Here is a 17,621-nt window from a genome sequence, read left to right on the forward strand (position 1 = left end):
AGAAATGTGGAGACATTTCTTCAGCCAGAGAGTGGTGGGCCTGTGGAATTCATTGCCACAGAGTGCAGTGGAGGCTGGGACGCTAAATGTCTTCAAGGCAGAAATTGATAAATTCTTGATGTCACAAGGAATTAAGGGCTATGGGGAGAATGCGGGTAAGTGGAGTTGAAATGCTCATCAGCCATGATTGAATGGCGGAGTGGACTCGATGGGCCGAATGGCCTTACTTCCGCTCCTATGTCTTATGGTCTTATGGACAAGAGAAGGAGCTAGGTATTATTCTGGTCTCCTGAATGAGTATTGACCCCAGGCGGTTACAGAATAAACAATTGGAACATTAATCATTTTGTAGGCTTGAGAATTCTTGTAAGTTTGAGGCTGCAGGTGCAGACTGTATATTAAGTGATTTTAATTTTCCAACATTTGCAGCAAGGTGGGGATAAAATGCAATCTATAGGTAAATTTCACATGACCATTCATTTTTTTTTCCTGATCATTCAGTGATTTGAATGAACCTGGTAAGAGAACCAACCGTATTTATGATTGTTGTGGACTTTTCACCTGTATACCAATGGCCTTTTTAATAATGTTTTTTCTTCTCTTTAAGAACGTTCAGTCGTTTCTCCAAGATGGCACATTGTGTGACAAAAGTACAGTTGACCATTTCCTGTGAGAATTTGATGGACAAAGATGTTGGTTCAATGTCAGACCCACTATGTGTTTTACTTCAAAACACTGAGGCAGGCGACCAGTGGATGGAGGTAATGCTGTCTTTGAGGTACCCTTTGGGAGTTCTGAAGTGATTTGGAATCAGTAGCATGCTCTCACTTTGTAAGGTTTTATTCCATTAAAATCTCATAGTCCTTCAGTGACTAAAATAGCTTTGCATTTATATAGAGCTATTTGGGTAGCAAAACCCCTCCAACTCCTTCAGCAATATTTGTCAAACAAACTATGATATCAAGCCCCATAAGGGATTTTAGGGCAAGTGACTAAAACCTTGGTCAAAGAGGTAAATTTGAGGGAGCACTTCAAGGAGGAGAGTTGTGGAGATCTATAAGCAGGATCTCTTGGTGTTTAGGACCTTGGCACCAAGAAAAATCAATGCACAGGCCTCTGGATGGGTTTATGGAAACTGTTTGGTGGGGTTGTGCAACCTTTACCCACGCAGTTAACAGTATCTATATTTAGGGTTTCCTCATGACCTTTTTGCAATGTACTTTTCTACCAATCTTTGTACGATCAGAAAGTTTAGCAAATATACCTCTGGTACCTTCATCCAAATCATTGATCTAAGTTGTAAAAAGTCGAGGTCCCAGCACTGACCCCTGTGACAGATCACTCTGGATGTAGGTTTGCTCGCTGAGCTGGAAGGTTTGTTTTCAGACGTTTCATCACCATACTAAGTAACATCTTCAGTGAGCCTCCGGATGAAGCACTGGTGGTATAGCCCGCTTTACATTTATATTTGGGTTTCCTGGGGTTGGTGATGTCATTTCCTGCGGTTACATTGTTTCCTGTGTGATGTCATTTCCTGTTCTTTTTCTGAGGTGGTAAATGGAGTCCAAGTCAATGTGTTTGTTGATAGAGTTCTAGTTGGAATGCCATGCTTCTGGGATTTCTCGTGCGTGTCTGTGTTTGGCTTGTCCGAGGATGGATGTGTTGTCCCGGTCAAAGTGGTGTCCTTCCTCATCCGTATGTGAGGATACTAGTGAGAGAGGGTCATGATAGCGAGTTTTGAGAAGATTTGTAGCTCAGGTTGAAGTTCTGGATGTAGGTTTGCTCACTGAGCTGGGAGGTTCGTTTTCAGATCTTTTCATCACCATACTAGGTAACACCTTCAGTGAGCCTCTGGATGAAGCACTGGTAGTGTAGCCCGCTTTTGGCAGACTGTGTTCATTAGGTGCCCATTTCTCAGCAACAAACCCAAACAAGCAGACAAAACGCTTGTCTACTTACTGTGTCAGGAAATTCTCCTGCACATATTGGACAAAACCTGATCCATCTAATGTACTCAAACTATAGTATTTCCAGTTAATATTTGGAAAGTTAAAGACCCCATAACAACTACCCTGTTACCCTCGCTCCCATCCAGAATGCTTTGATTTTCTTTCCTCTACATCTCTGGAACCATTCGGAGACCTACAGAAAACTCCCAAAAGGGTGACCTCTCCTTTCCTGTTTCTAATGTCAGCCCATACTAACTCAGACTCACTTTCTGCCACTGTAATGCTGTCATTGACTAGCAATGCCACACCTTCCCCTCCTTTATCATCTTCCCTGTTCTTACTGAAACATTTAAATGCCAGACCCTGCAATGACCATTCCTGTCCCTGCTCTACACTTCTCCAAAATGGCCACAACACCGACGTCCCAGGTACCAAACTATGCTGCATGTTCACCCAACTTATTCCAGATGTTCCTGGCTTGAAGTTCTTTGAGAAGGTGATCAAACAGGTGGATGAGGGTAAAGCGGTTGATGTGATGTATGTGGATTTCAGTAAGGCATTTGATAAGATTCCCCACGGTAGGCTATTGCACAAAATATGGAGGAATGGGATTGAGGGTGATTTAGCGGTTAGGATCAGAAGTTTGCTAGCTGAAAGAGGGTGGTGGTTGATGGAAAATGTTCATCCTGGAGTTCACTTGCTAGTAGGGTACCGCAAGGATCTGTTTTGGGGCCACTGCTGTTTGTCATTTTTATAAATGCCGTACGTAAGGGTGTAGAAGGATGGGTTAGTACATTTGCGGATGATACGAAGGTCGGTGGAGTTGTGGATAGTGCTGAAGGTTGTTGCAGGTTACAGAGGGACATAGATAAGCTGCAGAGCTGGGCTGAGAGGTGGCAAATGGAGTTTTAATGCAAAAAAGTGTGAGGTGATTCACTTTGGAAGGAGCAACAGGAATTCAGAGTACTGGGCTGGTGGTAAGATTCTTGGTAGTGTAGATGAGCAGAGAGATCTCGGTGTGTCCATGTACATAGATCCCTGAAAGTTGCCAGGTTGATAGGTTTGTTAAGAAGGCATACGGTGTTAGCTTTTATTGGTAGAAGGATTGAGTTTCGGAGCCACGAGGTCATGTTGCAGCTGTACAAAACTCTGGTGCACTTGGAGTATTGCGTACAGTTCTGGTCACCGCATTATAGGAAGGATATGGAAGCTTTGGAAAGGGTTCAGAGGAGATTTATGTAGATGTTGCCTGGTATGGAGGGAAGGTCTTATGAGGAAAGACTGAGGGACTTGAGGCTGTTTTCGTTAGCGAGAAGAAGGTTAAGAGGTGACTTAATTGAGACATATAAGATAATCAGAGGGTTAGATAGGGTGGACTGTGAGAGCCTTTTTCCTCAGATGGTGATGACTCGCATGAGGGGACATAGCTTTAAATTGAGGGGTGATAGATATAGGAGAGATGTCAGAGATTAGTTTCTTTACTCTGAGTGCAGTAGGGGCATGGAGCGCACTGCCTGCAACAGGAGTAGACTCACCAACTTTAAGGGCATTTAAATGGTCATTGGATAAATATATGGGTGTACATGCAATAGCGTAGGACAGGTAGGCTTCAGATTGGTTTCACAAATTGGCGCAACATTGAGGGCCAAAGGGCCTGTACTGCGCCGGAATGTTCTATGTTCTATTTTAAAACTTATTCAACAAAGACGTAAAATTCTCTTAACCCATTAAATTGTATTACGCAACTATAAATGTTTAAGCCTCAACCTCCGCACACCCCCCCCTCCAAACCGGGCTCCCTGCAGACTGCCCACATAACAATAAGTCCAAACAATCTCCAGCATCACAATCTGCAATCTGACTGTCATAAAATCCAGGCAGGTTCTCTGCAGTAAAAAAGCCCCCTGTGACGACTAAGCAATGCCTTTTTAGAAAACAAGTTCCAGTGTCCTTTCATTGACCTCTAAGTATAATCCTGGTGTCCAGAATCCTTCAAAGCACGCAAACATTAAATGTGACGTGTCTTTGTAATGATACACCATAATAATGTGTTTATATGGCTTCTAACCTTTCCCTGTGACAGATGTAAACTGGCCTGTAATTTCCTGTTTTCCTCCTGGAATAAAGCAAGGTGGCAGAAAGCATTTGCTATCTTCCAATCTAATGGAACCATTCCCGAATCTAGGGAGTTTTGGCCATTAGAACCAATGCCATAGCTGTCTCACTGGCCAGTTCTGTGAAGACTCCAGGATGAAGCCAGTCAGACCCCAGATGCATGTCAGCCCACAACCCCGTCAACATACTCGCTATATAAATGTCATCATAGTCCTACCAGATCTTCGAGGCTGCTCTTTAATTACAGATGACTGATGGTGGTTTAACCTGAGGGTCACCATGCCTCAGGCGAGGAGTGGTTGAGAAAGAGAGCCTTTCATGGTAACCTCAGCCATTGCAAGAATTGACGCCACTCTATTGGCTTCACTCTGCATCACAAACCAACCGCCTAGGCAATTGAGCTAACCAAACCCTGATTACCTTTACTTTTATTTACTCAGTACAACTTCCCTGGTGATATTTTCTTCAGTGTCTTACACTTTCTGATTTGAATTTCTGTGATGTTACTTATATCATCTTGAGGGAAGACCAATGCAGAATTCTGGTTCAATTCACCTACCATGTCCTTATTTATTAATTTTGACACCTTTAATGTCCTGAAGAACTTAACAGACAATTATTTACTGTTGAAAATATGGAAACGTGGACCTAATTTATGCACAGCAAGCTCCTACAGATAAATTAAAGTTGAAAACTCTGGCACTGGAAAAGCACAGAAGGTCAGGCAGCTTCTAAGGAGCAGGAGAATTTCCTTCAGCAGAAAGGGCTAATGCCGGACACATCGATTCTCCTGCTCCTTGGAAGCTGCCTGACCTGCTGTGCTTTTCCAGCACCACACTTTTTGATTCTGATCTCCGGCATTTGCAGTCCTCACTTTCTCCTAGACAGAAATTAAATACAGGACTAAGTCATTGGCACTTGGATAACGATCGAATGTTAAAGTGTCAAAGACATCAGAAAATTCCTCTGCTTTTTTAATATGTATTGTGATCTTTCAAATTCTTTTGAGAGGATGGAAGAGGCTTTGGTTTAATGTCTTTGATTTAAAGATGACACCTCCTACAGAACAGTACTCCCTTAGCACTGTTTGGAGTTGGCCAGTTCAGAGTGTGTACTCAAGGGCTTTTAGACTCTGAAATGAGCAAGCTGCCCTGTGAACCAAGACTCTCACTGAATAAAGAGAGATGTTACAGCATCTCAGCAGGACAGACTTGTTATTTTGCCTTTAATGACAAATGGTACATGATTAATTCCACTGGTCTCTGACCCACAGCTGGACCGAACAGAGAGGGTTAAAAACTGCCAGAGTCCCCAGTTTGCCAAGAAGCTGGAGGTGGATTATTTCTTTGAGCGTGTGCAGAAACTGAAGTTTGGCATTTACGATATTGACAATAAATCCACAAATCTGAGTGATGATGACTATCTGGGAGGAGTTGAGTGTACACTGGGCCAGGTAAGTACCTTTGTGTTTGACTCCTTTACCTTCAGGGATCCTGCATTTACTACCTGTCGTCCTCCATTTGTATGTGGAAAATCCCAACAGGACTGTCTCTCTAATATCCTCAATTCTACCTTCCTACCTTTCCCCCATAACCCTTAATTCCGTCACTGATTAAAAATGCTTATCTCAGCCTTGAAAATACTTAATGACCCAGCCTTGACAGTGCTCTGTTGTAAAGAATTCCACAGATTCACACTCTTCTAGGAGAAGAAATTCCTCCTTATCTCTGTCTTAACTGTGCAGTCCCTTATTCTGATGTGCTGCCTGGTCATAGATTCTACAGGGACAGCAACCTCTCTACATCCACCCTATCAAGTTCTCTAAGAACTTTGTGCGTTTCCTTTAAAATCTCCTCTGATTTTTTTTGAAATCCAGGGGATACAAATCCAACCTCCCCACCCACTCACTTTAGAAGGGAATCTCTCCATACCCAGGATCAACCTGATGCACCATCTCTAGCCTGTTTCCACTGCTCAGTATACCTCTCCCTAGATAAGGCAACCAAAACCATTCAGTATTCCAGCTGTAGCCTCACTGGTGCCTTCTATAGTTTTTCGCTCAACCTCCCTACTTTATATTGCATTCCTTTTGAAGTAAAGGCCAACATTCCATTTGCCTTCCCTATAACCTGCTGAACTTGGAATCTAGTATCTTAATGATTCATTGGTGAGGACTCCATCCCTTTGGGCTATAGCTTTCTGCAGTCTACCTCTATTTAAACAATATTCAGCTCCTCCATTCTTCCTGCAAAAGTGCATGACCTCGCACTTCCCTACATTACTTTCCATCAGCTGAGTTTCTGCCCCCACCTAACCTATTTACGTCTGTCTGTAGAGTCTTTTGACATCCTCACCACTCGTCATCCTATTGCAAAGTTGGTGATAATATGACAGCTGTCAATTCACGATAAAATTCTGTTATTTTCTGATATATCAGGAGTTGAGAACTATGGGGAGAGTGTGAAACTGAGGGATTAGTTTGGAATTGATGCAGAGCTAAGGGGAGAGAGAGAGGGAGTAGTTGGGATTGGTGCAGGATTATCAGGGAGAGAGAAAAGGGGATGAGTTTGGGATTGGTGCAGGGTTATCAGGGAGAGAGTGAGACAATGGGGTTAGTTTGTGATCTATGCAGGGCTATGATGAGACAGTGATGTTAGTTTAGGATTGGTGCAGGATTGGAGGGGGGGCGAGAGAGGGGGATGAGTTTGGGATTGGTGCAGGGTTATCAGGGAGAGAGAGAGAGGAGTTTGGGATTGGTGCATTTTCTGTTCCACTCACCCTTTGCCTGTACCTTTCAGATTGTCTCCAGTAAGTCATTCACTCGGCCTCTACAATTGAAGAAGGGGAAGTTGGCTGGAAAAGGGAATATCACTGTAAGTTAACCCTCAACCCAGCATCCTTTCGCCTTGCCCCCTGCAAATGCAAAATACTTCCATGTGGACTTCAGATTCTCTAGATCTCTTCTGTTCTTTCATCTGCCCAGATGAGGAGAGATAGGGTCCCTGCTGCAGCATAGGTAGTTAGTTGGAAATGTGGAACCTACAATATCCTTGTCTCAGTTTGGCTGCGGAACAATCAGTCAAGGCAGTGGGTTATCTTGAGTCAATATGTAGCATATTTTAAAGCCTTTACATTCTTTTTAATACAGTATAAACATTCAAATAATACAATCTTATCAATTGATTAGAATTTCATTTGTAGTGGCTATGAGAGCTAGGTCTTTAACCTGAATAGATTGGATGATGAGTGTGTTTAGCTGCTTATCTCTGGAACCTGATTCGACTCTGCTTAAAGTAAAAGGGTAGAAGTTCACTGAGGCCTGTCCACTCTTGAAATCTAATTCATGAAAAGTATCAGCTTGCAAGCTAAATGGAGTCTGCAATCCAAGAGTTTAGAAGGCAGTTAGTGATAAATGCTGATGAGGTTTGCAATGTGTTTTTTGAGACAATGTAGAGGGAGCTTTATACTGTCCCCTATCAAACATTCCCAGGATAGGAACAGCGTGGGGTTAAATACAGAGTAAAGCTTCCTCTACATTGTCCCCATCAAACACTCCTAGGATAGGGACTGCATAGTGTTAGATAAAGTATAGAGGATCTTTACTCTATCTAATGGACCACGTTGGATACTTTGAATAAACTCCTGACAGAGCATGTGCCAAAACATCCTGCAAGATCCCATTGAGACTTTGAGTTTTCAATTCTGGTGTGGTGCTTTTTTTGTGTCTATGCTCAGGTAGTAGCTGAGGAGATCCGGGATAAACGGTCTGCAGTTCTACAACTGGAAGCAAGAAACCTGGAAAATAAGGTGCTAAACATTCTCTGTCGAGTATTTGTGCTGGAGCTAACCTTTCACTTCAGTTGCAGCTACGTGAGGAGACAAGTTTACAATACACGGTTCTGTGGAATATGAGATTGTAATTGATGATTGTAATGTGTGTGTCATTTGAGAACGAGGAATGTACAATGGGAGAGGCCTTCCTGGTCAACCCAATAAGTAAAAGTAGGAAGCTTCCAGATCTGTTTCCTGCAAAGGTGCAAAACCTTTCCTAGTCCACTGGATTACTGATGGGGGTTGGCCATAAAGACGACCCTGAGCTGATTGATCCCATCCTGAATTCAAATGTTCTCTTCCCTACAGTTGTTTCCTTTGGGATGTGGGTGTCAGATTTACTGTCCATTTCTAATTACCCTGGAGAAGGCGATAGTGGTGGTGATCTGTCACCTTGAACCATTGAAACCATTTGTGCGGGGATGCCCATAGTGCTTTTGGAAAGGGAGTTCCCAGAGTGTGTGTTTTGGGTGTGATATAAAAGGTCTTTTGTTTCTTTGTGTCACATTTTAAACTAATAATCATTGCTGCATTGTTTCACAAGCCATCACAAGATCAATTTGCCTGACTGACCACTACTCGGGACAAATGCCATTCAGGCCAGGTTATATTATCAACGGGAAGTGATTCTGTTGTAACCGACGTAAACCCAGCTGACATCCACTGGACAGTCAGATCCCAGACACAAACTTGACTTGATGTTCATTTGTTTTGGTTTTAATGAATTGTTCTCTCACAAGAACACAGACATGAAATGCTGCAGATTTTACTTTCACAGCAAAATGGAAATATATAACAAAAGGCTGGTAGCTAAAATAGAATAATCTAGACTAACAACTTGTAATTCAAATATTTTAAACATGCAGTAAAAGCATAATCACATTAATCCCAAAACATTCTTTTATAAGTTGAAATGAAACAAAACTGCTTCATATAATACCCAAAACAACCCTAAAACAGTTTGTATGATGCATGCACCTGTATCAAAAATCTAATCTCTTTCGTAATGGCAACCATACTCAACTCAGCCCCGTGACACCCTTTAATTTTTGGGATATTACTCATGTTTGAGTTGCTTGCGACTTCACCTTTTGGACTCTTAACTGTGATAGCTTCTTCTTGGAATGACCACACACCTGAGCTTCACTGGGCTCAGCTTTAAGTAGCTTCAGGGTTTTTATCTCAACACTTCTGATCTGGGACTAACGTAGCCTGTTCCCTTCAAGGTAACAGATTAATTGTATCTGTCGGCCCCTTCTCGGGGGCAGTATTGCAAACAGCCATCCAGTTCGATAAATTTCTCAAGCTCAAAATTACACATCGAAATGTAAGAAATAAGCACAGGAGTAGGCCATTCTGCCCCTCAAACTTGCTCTGCCATTCAACGTGATCATGGCTGGTATGGACCTGGCATCAACTTCTCTTTCATACCAGTGAAACTAGAAGTCGCTCCCCCTCAGCTACAGGCATTTCCCTTAACCTTAAACAAAAACAGATTCCAGAACAAACACACACGTCTTTGATGCCCCGTTATTTACCAGGCTGGTCCATGAAACAATATAAACAAAAGACAATTTAGTAATGCACCAAGTCCATTCACTCTACAGCCAGTCTTCAAAAGCTAATTAATTGCCATGGTTACAGAACTACTTACAAGTTAAAAATTAACTTCAGATAGAGAAAAACCTACAGGTCACATTGCTCAAACCCTGCTCAACCAATCTGAAGGCTGTCTTTAGGTAGTCTTAACTCTTGATGACATTAGGTTTCAAAATAATAATCTCTCTGCTTTGAAAAGCAACATTATCTTGCACAGCTAAAAATGTGCGCACATGATTTTTCCAAGCTGCAAAACTCTCCCAGCATCTCAACTGTCCCAGACTTCTATTTCCTTACAAAGTCCAAAAGAAAAAAAATGGTCCCTTAATAGCTCCAAGTCAAGGTAGTCCAGGTCGTTGCATCTGCTCCTTCAGGGTGGTAGTGGTTGTGGGTTTTGAACATGCTGCTGAAGGAATCTGTGTGAGTTGTTGCACTGTGTCCTGTAGATGGAACATTCTGTTGTCACTGGGTGGGATGCCAATAAAATGTGCACATGAAAGTTAATTGGAATATTTTGCAATATTTTGTTTGGTGAACTTTATTTTTACCTTTAAAGGATTTCATGGGGAAATCTGATCCATTTCTGGAGCTCTACAGGCAGGGAGATGGTGATAAATGGCAACTAGCTTACCGATCAGAGGTAATGACATTTTAATCTAACCAAAACAATGTGTAATGTTCCCCATTGATACAAGCTGCTTGACTCAGATCGCCTGTGCAGGCACTCTCAGAGAGAATTGACCCACTCTGTTTCCCTTCAATTCTTCCTTCCATTACATATAGATAGCTGTATATAGTACATGTTTTGTGTATAAATATATAGATTAGCATTCTGTTGCATTAAAATGTTCTGAAAGTCTGAAAAACTACTTTTTACTTTAATACTGATGAGAGGTTTGGGTGAGTAACTGAAGATACTGTTGGAAATAGAACAAATAACATTACAGCGCAGTACAGGCCCTTCAGCCCTCGATGTTGTGCTGACCTGTGGAACCAGTCTGAAGCCCACCCAACCTAAACTATTCCAATTTCATCCATATATTTATCCAAAGACTATTTAAATGCCCTTAAAGTTGACAAGTCTATTATTGACCATGGGGTTGAGCATTGTGTAACGGGTAGCGGAGTGACTTTGTTTTGTTTATGTAGCTTTGCTCTCTGCTTTTACCATTATCATTTGACCTGGTGAGAAACTAGTCCAGGTAGGCTTTTCTGGGTTGCTGTCTTGGAGGTTCAAGGTTCAAGAGTTATAGAGTCATACGGCATTGAAGCAGGCCCTCCTGCTTACCCTGTCTACGCCGATCAACAAAAACCAGCTACCTGCACTTGGTCCATAGACTATTAAACCCCGGTATTTTAAGGGCCCATCCAGATGCTGCTTAAATGTTGTGGGAGTACCTGCCTCCACCACTCTGTCAAGCAGCACATTCCATATTGCTACCACATTTTGGGGGAAAACATTTCTCCTTAGACATGTCTACCATAGGGAAAATATTCTCTCAATCTACTCTGTCGATGCCTCTCATCAAACTGATCTCTGGTCTGGAATTACCTTGACCAAGATCTTTGTATTCTCATTACCCCTAGGAGAGGTCCCAGAGGGTAGGTGAGTAGCTAATGTTGTTCCTCTGTTCAAGCAGGTAAATAGGGAGAATTCAGGAAACTATAGACTGATGATGGTCACGTTGGTGGTCGGGAAGCTGTTGGAGAGAATTCTTTGGGATAGGATTTACGAGCATTTTAGAAAAGCATGGATTTAATCAGGAACAGTCAGCATTACTTTGTGCTGACTTGACTGACCACCTTTGTCACCTCAAAAAAGTCATTAAGGGTACGGCAGTGGATGTTGTTTACATGGGTTTTAGTAAGGATTTCAACAAGGTGTCTCATGGTAGGCTCATCCAGAAGACTAAAATGCATGGGATCTACGGTGACGTGGCTGCGTGGATTCAGAATGGGTTTGCCCATAGAAGTCAGAGGGTATAGGTGGAAGGATGTTTTTCAGGCTGGAGGTCTGTGATTGTTGGGTTTCTGCAGAAATCCATACTGGGACCTCTGCTATTTGTGATACATATAAAACTGACTTAGATGAAAATGTAGATGGTTGGGTTAGTAAGTTTGCAGACGATACAAAGATCGGTGGAGTTATGAATCATGTAGACAGTTTGTCAAAGGATACAGCGGGATATGGATCAGCTGCAGATGGTGTTTAATCTGGTGAGTGTGAGGTGCTATGCTTTGGGAGATCAAATGTTAAGGAAAAGTATACAGTTAATGGCAGGACCCTGAACAGCATTGATGTACAGAGGGATCTTGGGGTTCAAGTCCATTACTCCCTGAAAGTGGCCCCACAAGGAGACAGGGTGGTAAAGAAGGTGCACGGCATGCTGCCTTTATTGGTCGGGGAATTGAGTACAAGAGTCAGGATGTCGTGGTGCAGCTTTATAAGATTTTGGTTAGGCCACACTTGGAATATTGTGTTCAATTCTGGTCACCACATTACAGGAAGGGTGTGGAGGCTTTGGAGATGGTGCAGAAGAGGTTTCCCAGGATGCTGCCTGGATTAGAGGGTATGAGCTACAAGGAGAGGCTAGAAAAACTCAGGTTGTTTCCTCTGGAGCAGTGGAGGCTGAGGGGAGACTTGATGGAAGTCTATAAAATTATGAGAGGCATAGATAGAGTTAAGAGTCAGAATCTTTTTCCTAGAGTTTAAAACTGCCAACCTGTCTGATCCTTTCACATTAGGCAATCCCAGTTAATGTTAGCATCATTGAAATCCTCTACAACTATAACCTTGTTTCTCTCACACCTTTCTGTGATTGACCAATACAGTTACTGCAGAGCTGTAGCTTGGGATGGGCACTCTGTGGTTTGAGAAGTCACTGGACTGGTTGCCAGTGAAAACCAGCAGTTCCAGTTCAGCCAGTTACTTAAAGTTCAGCTTCAGGGCCTTCCTAACCATCCCCACAGATGCTAAATTGGATTTCCAGCACCGATATGGACTGTTCACTAACAGGGATGAGAGTCTCAAGTTACGTGGATGTGGTGAAGTTGAAACTGTTCTATTTGGAGCAGGGAAGTTTATGGGGGGAGAGAGTGCGGATGTAGTGACTGGAATTAATCAAGTCATTAGGGAAATACAGTTCTATTGACAGGCAATATGAAGGCACAGTTACAAAGTAACTGATAAAAGAACAGGAAGTGATTTTGTTTTTGTACTCCGTTGTGATCTGGAGTGCATCCCTGAGACAGTGATGGGAACAGACTTAATACCGTTCAAGAGAGATTTGGATGAAAGTTGAAGGATAAATATTTTCAGTACTGAGGAAAGAGGAGGAGTACTGGGTTGCTCTATCAAGAGTTAGCACAGACGTAACTTGCTGAATGGCTTCCTGTTCTGATTGTTGCTTCTTGCAGGGAAGGATGTCAACACTGGTTCTGATGTTCTAACAGCATTCTCTTCCTCTACTGTTGGTTGCAGGTTATTAAGAACAATCTGAATCCGAACTGGAAGCCTTTCTCTGTCTCTTTGCAGTCGCTGTGTAACGGAGATATGCAGAAGCCCATTAAGGTACAGCTGCTGAGTCCTTTCTGTGGAGCATTCCCAAGTTTCCAGGTGGTTCTGTTTGGGAGCTGGCCCCTTAAGCAGTGCAGGAATTTAAATCTGTGCCCAGTGACTGGGGAGCTACTGGCAGGAAATGGACACTTCAATGGAGCTGTAACTGGAGGATTTCATTTATTCAGAGTGTGGTGCTGGGAAAGCACAGCTGGTCATCCGAGGAGCAGGAGAGTTGAAACATCTGGCATAAAGCCTTCATCAGGAATCGGGATTCTCCTGCAATCAGGTCGCCTCCAGCCCCACGCTCTTTGACTCTGATCTCCAGCATCTGCAGTCCTCACTTTCTCCTGACCAGTTAATGCATCTATTTAAATGATGTGGTGTTATGCTGTCCTCTGTTTACCCAGTTCCTTGGATATTTCATGCTCTGAGTCACGGGAGCAAGAGGAAGCAATTCAGCCCCTCAAGCCTGTTCCAGCACACAGTGAAAGCATCTGTACTTTAATGCCATCTCACCTTGGTCCAGGTTACACATCAAAGATAGGAGAAAGTGAGGGCTGCAGATGCTGGAGATCAGAGCTGAAAATGTGTTGCTGGAAAAGCGCAGCAGGTCAGGCAGCATCCAAGGAACAGGAGAATCGACGTTTCGGGCATAAGCCCTGAAGTTGCTTTTCCAGCAACACATTTTCAGCACACATCAAAGATACTCTGGATTGTGGATATTTAAAGCTTTTGAAGTGCAGTTTGTCTGAATGGTTACCTGAGCCTCCGGTATAAAGCCCACCAGCCTGCTCCCAGCTCCTCTGTTAGCTCCTGTTGGAGCTGGCTGCACACTAGTTGTTGTTTCTGTGGTTCTGGGCAGTGATTTACAGAGGGGCAGAGCAATGTAAGAAGTGAGGATTTAAATTCTGAAGGGGCTGGGTAGGATTGGTGCTCAGAGATTGTTTACGCTGGGCAGGAAATCCAAGATCCGGAGCCCAGGCCTCAGAGTCATTTCAGACTGGGATGAGAAGTCTCTTTGCTGACTGGGTTGTGAATCGTGTACATTCGATACTCCAGTGGACTCTGGATGCTCCGCCATTGAATATATTTGAAGCTGGGTTAGAGAGAGTTTCGGACTTTCAGAAAATCAGGTGTGGGGAGGGGGCATGAAAGTGGAATTAAAGCCTAGATCAGCCAAGCTTGTGTTAAATGGTAAAGCGGGCTCAATAGTCTGAATGGTCTACTGCTCCTGTTTCTTCTACTCTGCCTACAATTACCTGGGTACAGCAGCTCTCTCTTCAGGCAGCTCTGTTGGTTATTGCATTGTCCACTCTCTGATTTTCCACCCCAGTTCTGTCTGCTCTGGGTTACCTGACCTGCTGTTGTGGAACATTCCAACCAATCTCAATTCCCCTCGATAGGGAAGGGATTTGGGCATTGGAGGGGAGCAGAAAATCAGCAACTGTTCACCACTTTCACCCCGGGGACTTGTACTAAACACTGTTTGTGCTGACGTTGGATGGAGATAGGAAAGTGTTCGGCTGTGATGCTTGCGCAGTTAAATAGCTTTTCACCAGTCTTGGTGCACCGAGTGATTGATGACTGAAGGCTGTGGATCTCAGATGCCCCACGTCTCCCCTCCGCTGGGCTGGGGTGTGCATCCTGGTGAGGTGAATCATGAAGCTGCCTTATCCCTTTTTGAAAGGGACACCATCTTCATCTCTGTGACCCCCATTCCCCCAAGCATATTCACTCTGCACTTACTCTGTGTTTGTTTGATGTCAGGTGGCTATTAACGATAAGGATGAAAGCACAGGCTCCGATTTGATAGGGGAGTGCACGGTTCCTGCTCAGAAACTGTTGGAAGCAAAGAACCAAGTGGTGAGGCCCTGTCTAATTCTCCATCTTGGCTGTCCTCTTTTCCCTGTAGGTGACCTGCTCTGACTATGATGGTGATGGCTCTCATGATCTGATAGGCCTTTTTGAAACTAACTTCTCTAAGCTACAGCAAGTGGAAATGGGGAATCCGGTGAGAACCTTCTTAATTTCTCTCTCAAATCTTTACGTTAGGTGGCATATGCTTTTTTATTTAAACCCTCCCCCCACCCCCACCCCCCCTTCTTCACAGACCCTGTGTTGTGCTGCGGTGTTTGCTGTTTTTGTGAATTTGGCTTGTCCGTCCTGTAAATTTCTGGTTTTGTTTGCACCTTCCCACACTCTTCATCCTTTTTCAGGTGCTTTCTTCCTCCTTCACTTCCTCTTTCCCACCCCTCCCCTCTTCCTCTGCGCCTTTTTAGGGGGAAGTCAGATTAGTCACAGTGGGTACAGCTCCACAGAAAGAAGAACTGCCCACTTGAGCACAGGGTTTTCTGGTGAGGACTTGATCTCAGTCCAAGAGGAGACAGTGGAGATAAACAAACAGGAAAACAGAAACTATGCAGATTTGGGAATGATGCTGGTTTCAGGTTTTCAAGGGAACTTTGTAACCAAAATAGAATATTCCGCCCATTAAAGAAACAGCTGGTGTCAAGCTAGGGCTTTCAAAGCCTGCAGATTGTAGTAGGAAGAGAAGGTAGGAGATCCACAGGTCTGGTCCCTGACAAAGAGTTGATAAGAGTCATTCCATGTCACACAGAAACAGACCTTTCAGTCTAACCCGTTCATGCTGACCAGATATCCTAAATTAATCTAGTCCCATTTGCCAGCACTTGGCCCACATCCCTCTTAAACCTTTCCTAGTCATAAACCTCCCATCCAGATGCTTTTTTAAATGTTATAAGCTCATTCCATACACACACCACCCTCTGCATGAAAAAGTTGCCCTTTAGATCCCTTACAAATCTTTCCCCTCTCACCCTAAACCCTCTAGTTTTGAACTCACCCTACCCTGGGAAAATAGCTTGTCTATTTATCCTATCCATGCCCCTCATAATTTTGTAAACCTCTATAAGGTCACCCCTCAGCCTCCGACCCTCCAGGGAAAGTAGCCTCAGCCTTTTCAGCCTCTCCCTATAGCTCAAACCGTCCAACCCTGGCAACCTCCTTGTAAATCGTTTCACAACATTCTTCCTGTAGTAGGAAAATGACAGCCATTGTGGAAAAGGTCATCAATACAAGAGGGAGGTGAAGCCATTGGGGTCTAGAGATGGTCAGCAAATTAGATGGAAAACTTGTTACTGTATCTAGCTGAAGGAAATGGGTGATGGGAATGGAGTCTAGGTCTGGAGTGAAGAATTGAAATGTGTGATTATACAAAGTGCCATTTTCTGATTGGTGTGTTGTTCCCCTGAAGATTGAGTTTGAATGCATTAACCCAGAGAAGAAAAAGAAGAAGAAGAGCTACAAGAACTCTGGCATTATTCGGGTTCGATCGTGCAAGGTATGTAAATCCTGAAATAAACTTCCCAGCAACAGTCTGAATTTGTGGAAGAATCTACTCATTGTTAGAACCATGCTGCTCCCCGATCACATTATAAAATGCTAATGGCCTTCAGCGTTAGCTACACTGGCACAGCTCCAGCAGGAGACCATTCAGCCCCTCCACAGCTCCAGCAGGAGACCATTCAGCCCCTCCACAACTCCAGGAGGAGACCATTCAGCCCCTCGGGCCTGCTCTGCTGTTAAGTTAGATAATGGTTAATCACTAGCTCAATTCTGTTTCCCCACCTTGATTCTCTGCTCTAATAAAAATCTGATGTCTTCACTTGTAGCTTTTAATTGGCTCTCAGTACCTCTACATTTTTTTTTTGGTTTGCATATGAAAAGGTGCCTCCCGATTTCATCCCTGTACAATCAAACACTACGTTTGCAACTCTGTCCCCTGTCCTGGAGTTCACTGCACAGGGAGTAGATTCTGTCTCTGCCCACATTTTCAGAGACCAGCATCCACAAATGGTACTAATTCCACCTTATTTTATTTAACAGCTGGAAACTGAATACTCCTTCCTGGATTACGTTATGGGTGGATGTCAGATTAATTTCACAGTAAGTAAATTTCAATGGTACTTGAGTGAGTTTGAATGCAGTAAGGTAGTCGTTTAAAGAGTGGGCTATCCCTAATCTCTCTGTTTGTTGTTATGATGTAATATCTTACAGGCCAAGTACTGAACTTGAGGCTGAAATTGATAGTTTTGTAGTGGTTGACACTGGAGAACTTCCTATCCTAATGTGTACAGGTCAGAAACTAAGATCCATGAAAGTGCATCTCATCAGTAAACCAGAGAGCAGGAGTTCAATTCCCAACCTGGTAGTTTCAGAAAGTTTAATACAGTTCGACAAAGCCCACAAATAAAGGGATGTTTATCAGTGAAAGTGACCATGAAGGTAGCAGAGTACACCTGGTTCACTGATACCTTACAGTGAAGGAAAACTACCCATCCTTCGGCGGGTTAGGTTTGTATGGGACTCCAGTCCTGTACCAATTATGTACAGTTGGTTCCGCTATAATGCGGGAGTTCCGTTTTCATGCAATCCCGTGTTATAAGAAAATCATGAAATAGCAGCACTATTTAAACTAATAGGACCAGAACCGCATTATAAGCAATACAGGCTTTAAAGGTTTACACTTTAGAAACAGTGTCCCCGAT

The 17,621-nt window shown here is 43.4% G+C and overlaps 1 protein-coding gene across 5 annotated transcripts in view; it reads left to right on the forward strand.

The window, feature by feature from the left end:
- Positions 1-17,621, forward strand: part of LOC122560324 (copine-1-like) — a 93,671-nt gene that overhangs the window by 61,908 nt on the left and 14,142 nt on the right. For 4 of the 5 annotated variants that reach the window (XM_043710934.1, XM_043710937.1, XM_043710936.1 and 1 more), the window contains 9 exons: positions 608-761; positions 5,338-5,517; positions 6,863-6,937; positions 7,800-7,871; positions 10,051-10,134; positions 12,976-13,065; positions 14,966-15,064; positions 16,328-16,414; positions 16,960-17,019. In XM_043710934.1, coding sequence (XP_043566869.1) covers positions 630-761; positions 5,338-5,517; positions 6,863-6,937; positions 7,800-7,871; positions 10,051-10,134; positions 12,976-13,065; positions 14,966-15,064; positions 16,328-16,414; positions 16,960-17,019 — 879 coding nt within the window. In that variant the 5' untranslated portion in view covers positions 608-629. Of the gene's footprint in view, positions 1-607; positions 762-5,337; positions 5,518-6,862; positions 6,938-7,799; positions 7,872-10,050; positions 10,135-12,975; positions 13,066-14,820; positions 14,917-14,965; positions 15,065-16,327; positions 16,415-16,959; positions 17,020-17,621 lie in introns of those variants that run through there. The other variant, XM_043710933.1, reaches the window with a different exon arrangement.

The sequence above is a fragment of the Chiloscyllium plagiosum genome, chromosome 20 (genome assembly GCF_004010195.1).
Source record: "Chiloscyllium plagiosum isolate BGI_BamShark_2017 chromosome 20, ASM401019v2, whole genome shotgun sequence".
NCBI lineage: Eukaryota > Metazoa > Chordata > Chondrichthyes > Orectolobiformes > Hemiscylliidae > Chiloscyllium > Chiloscyllium plagiosum.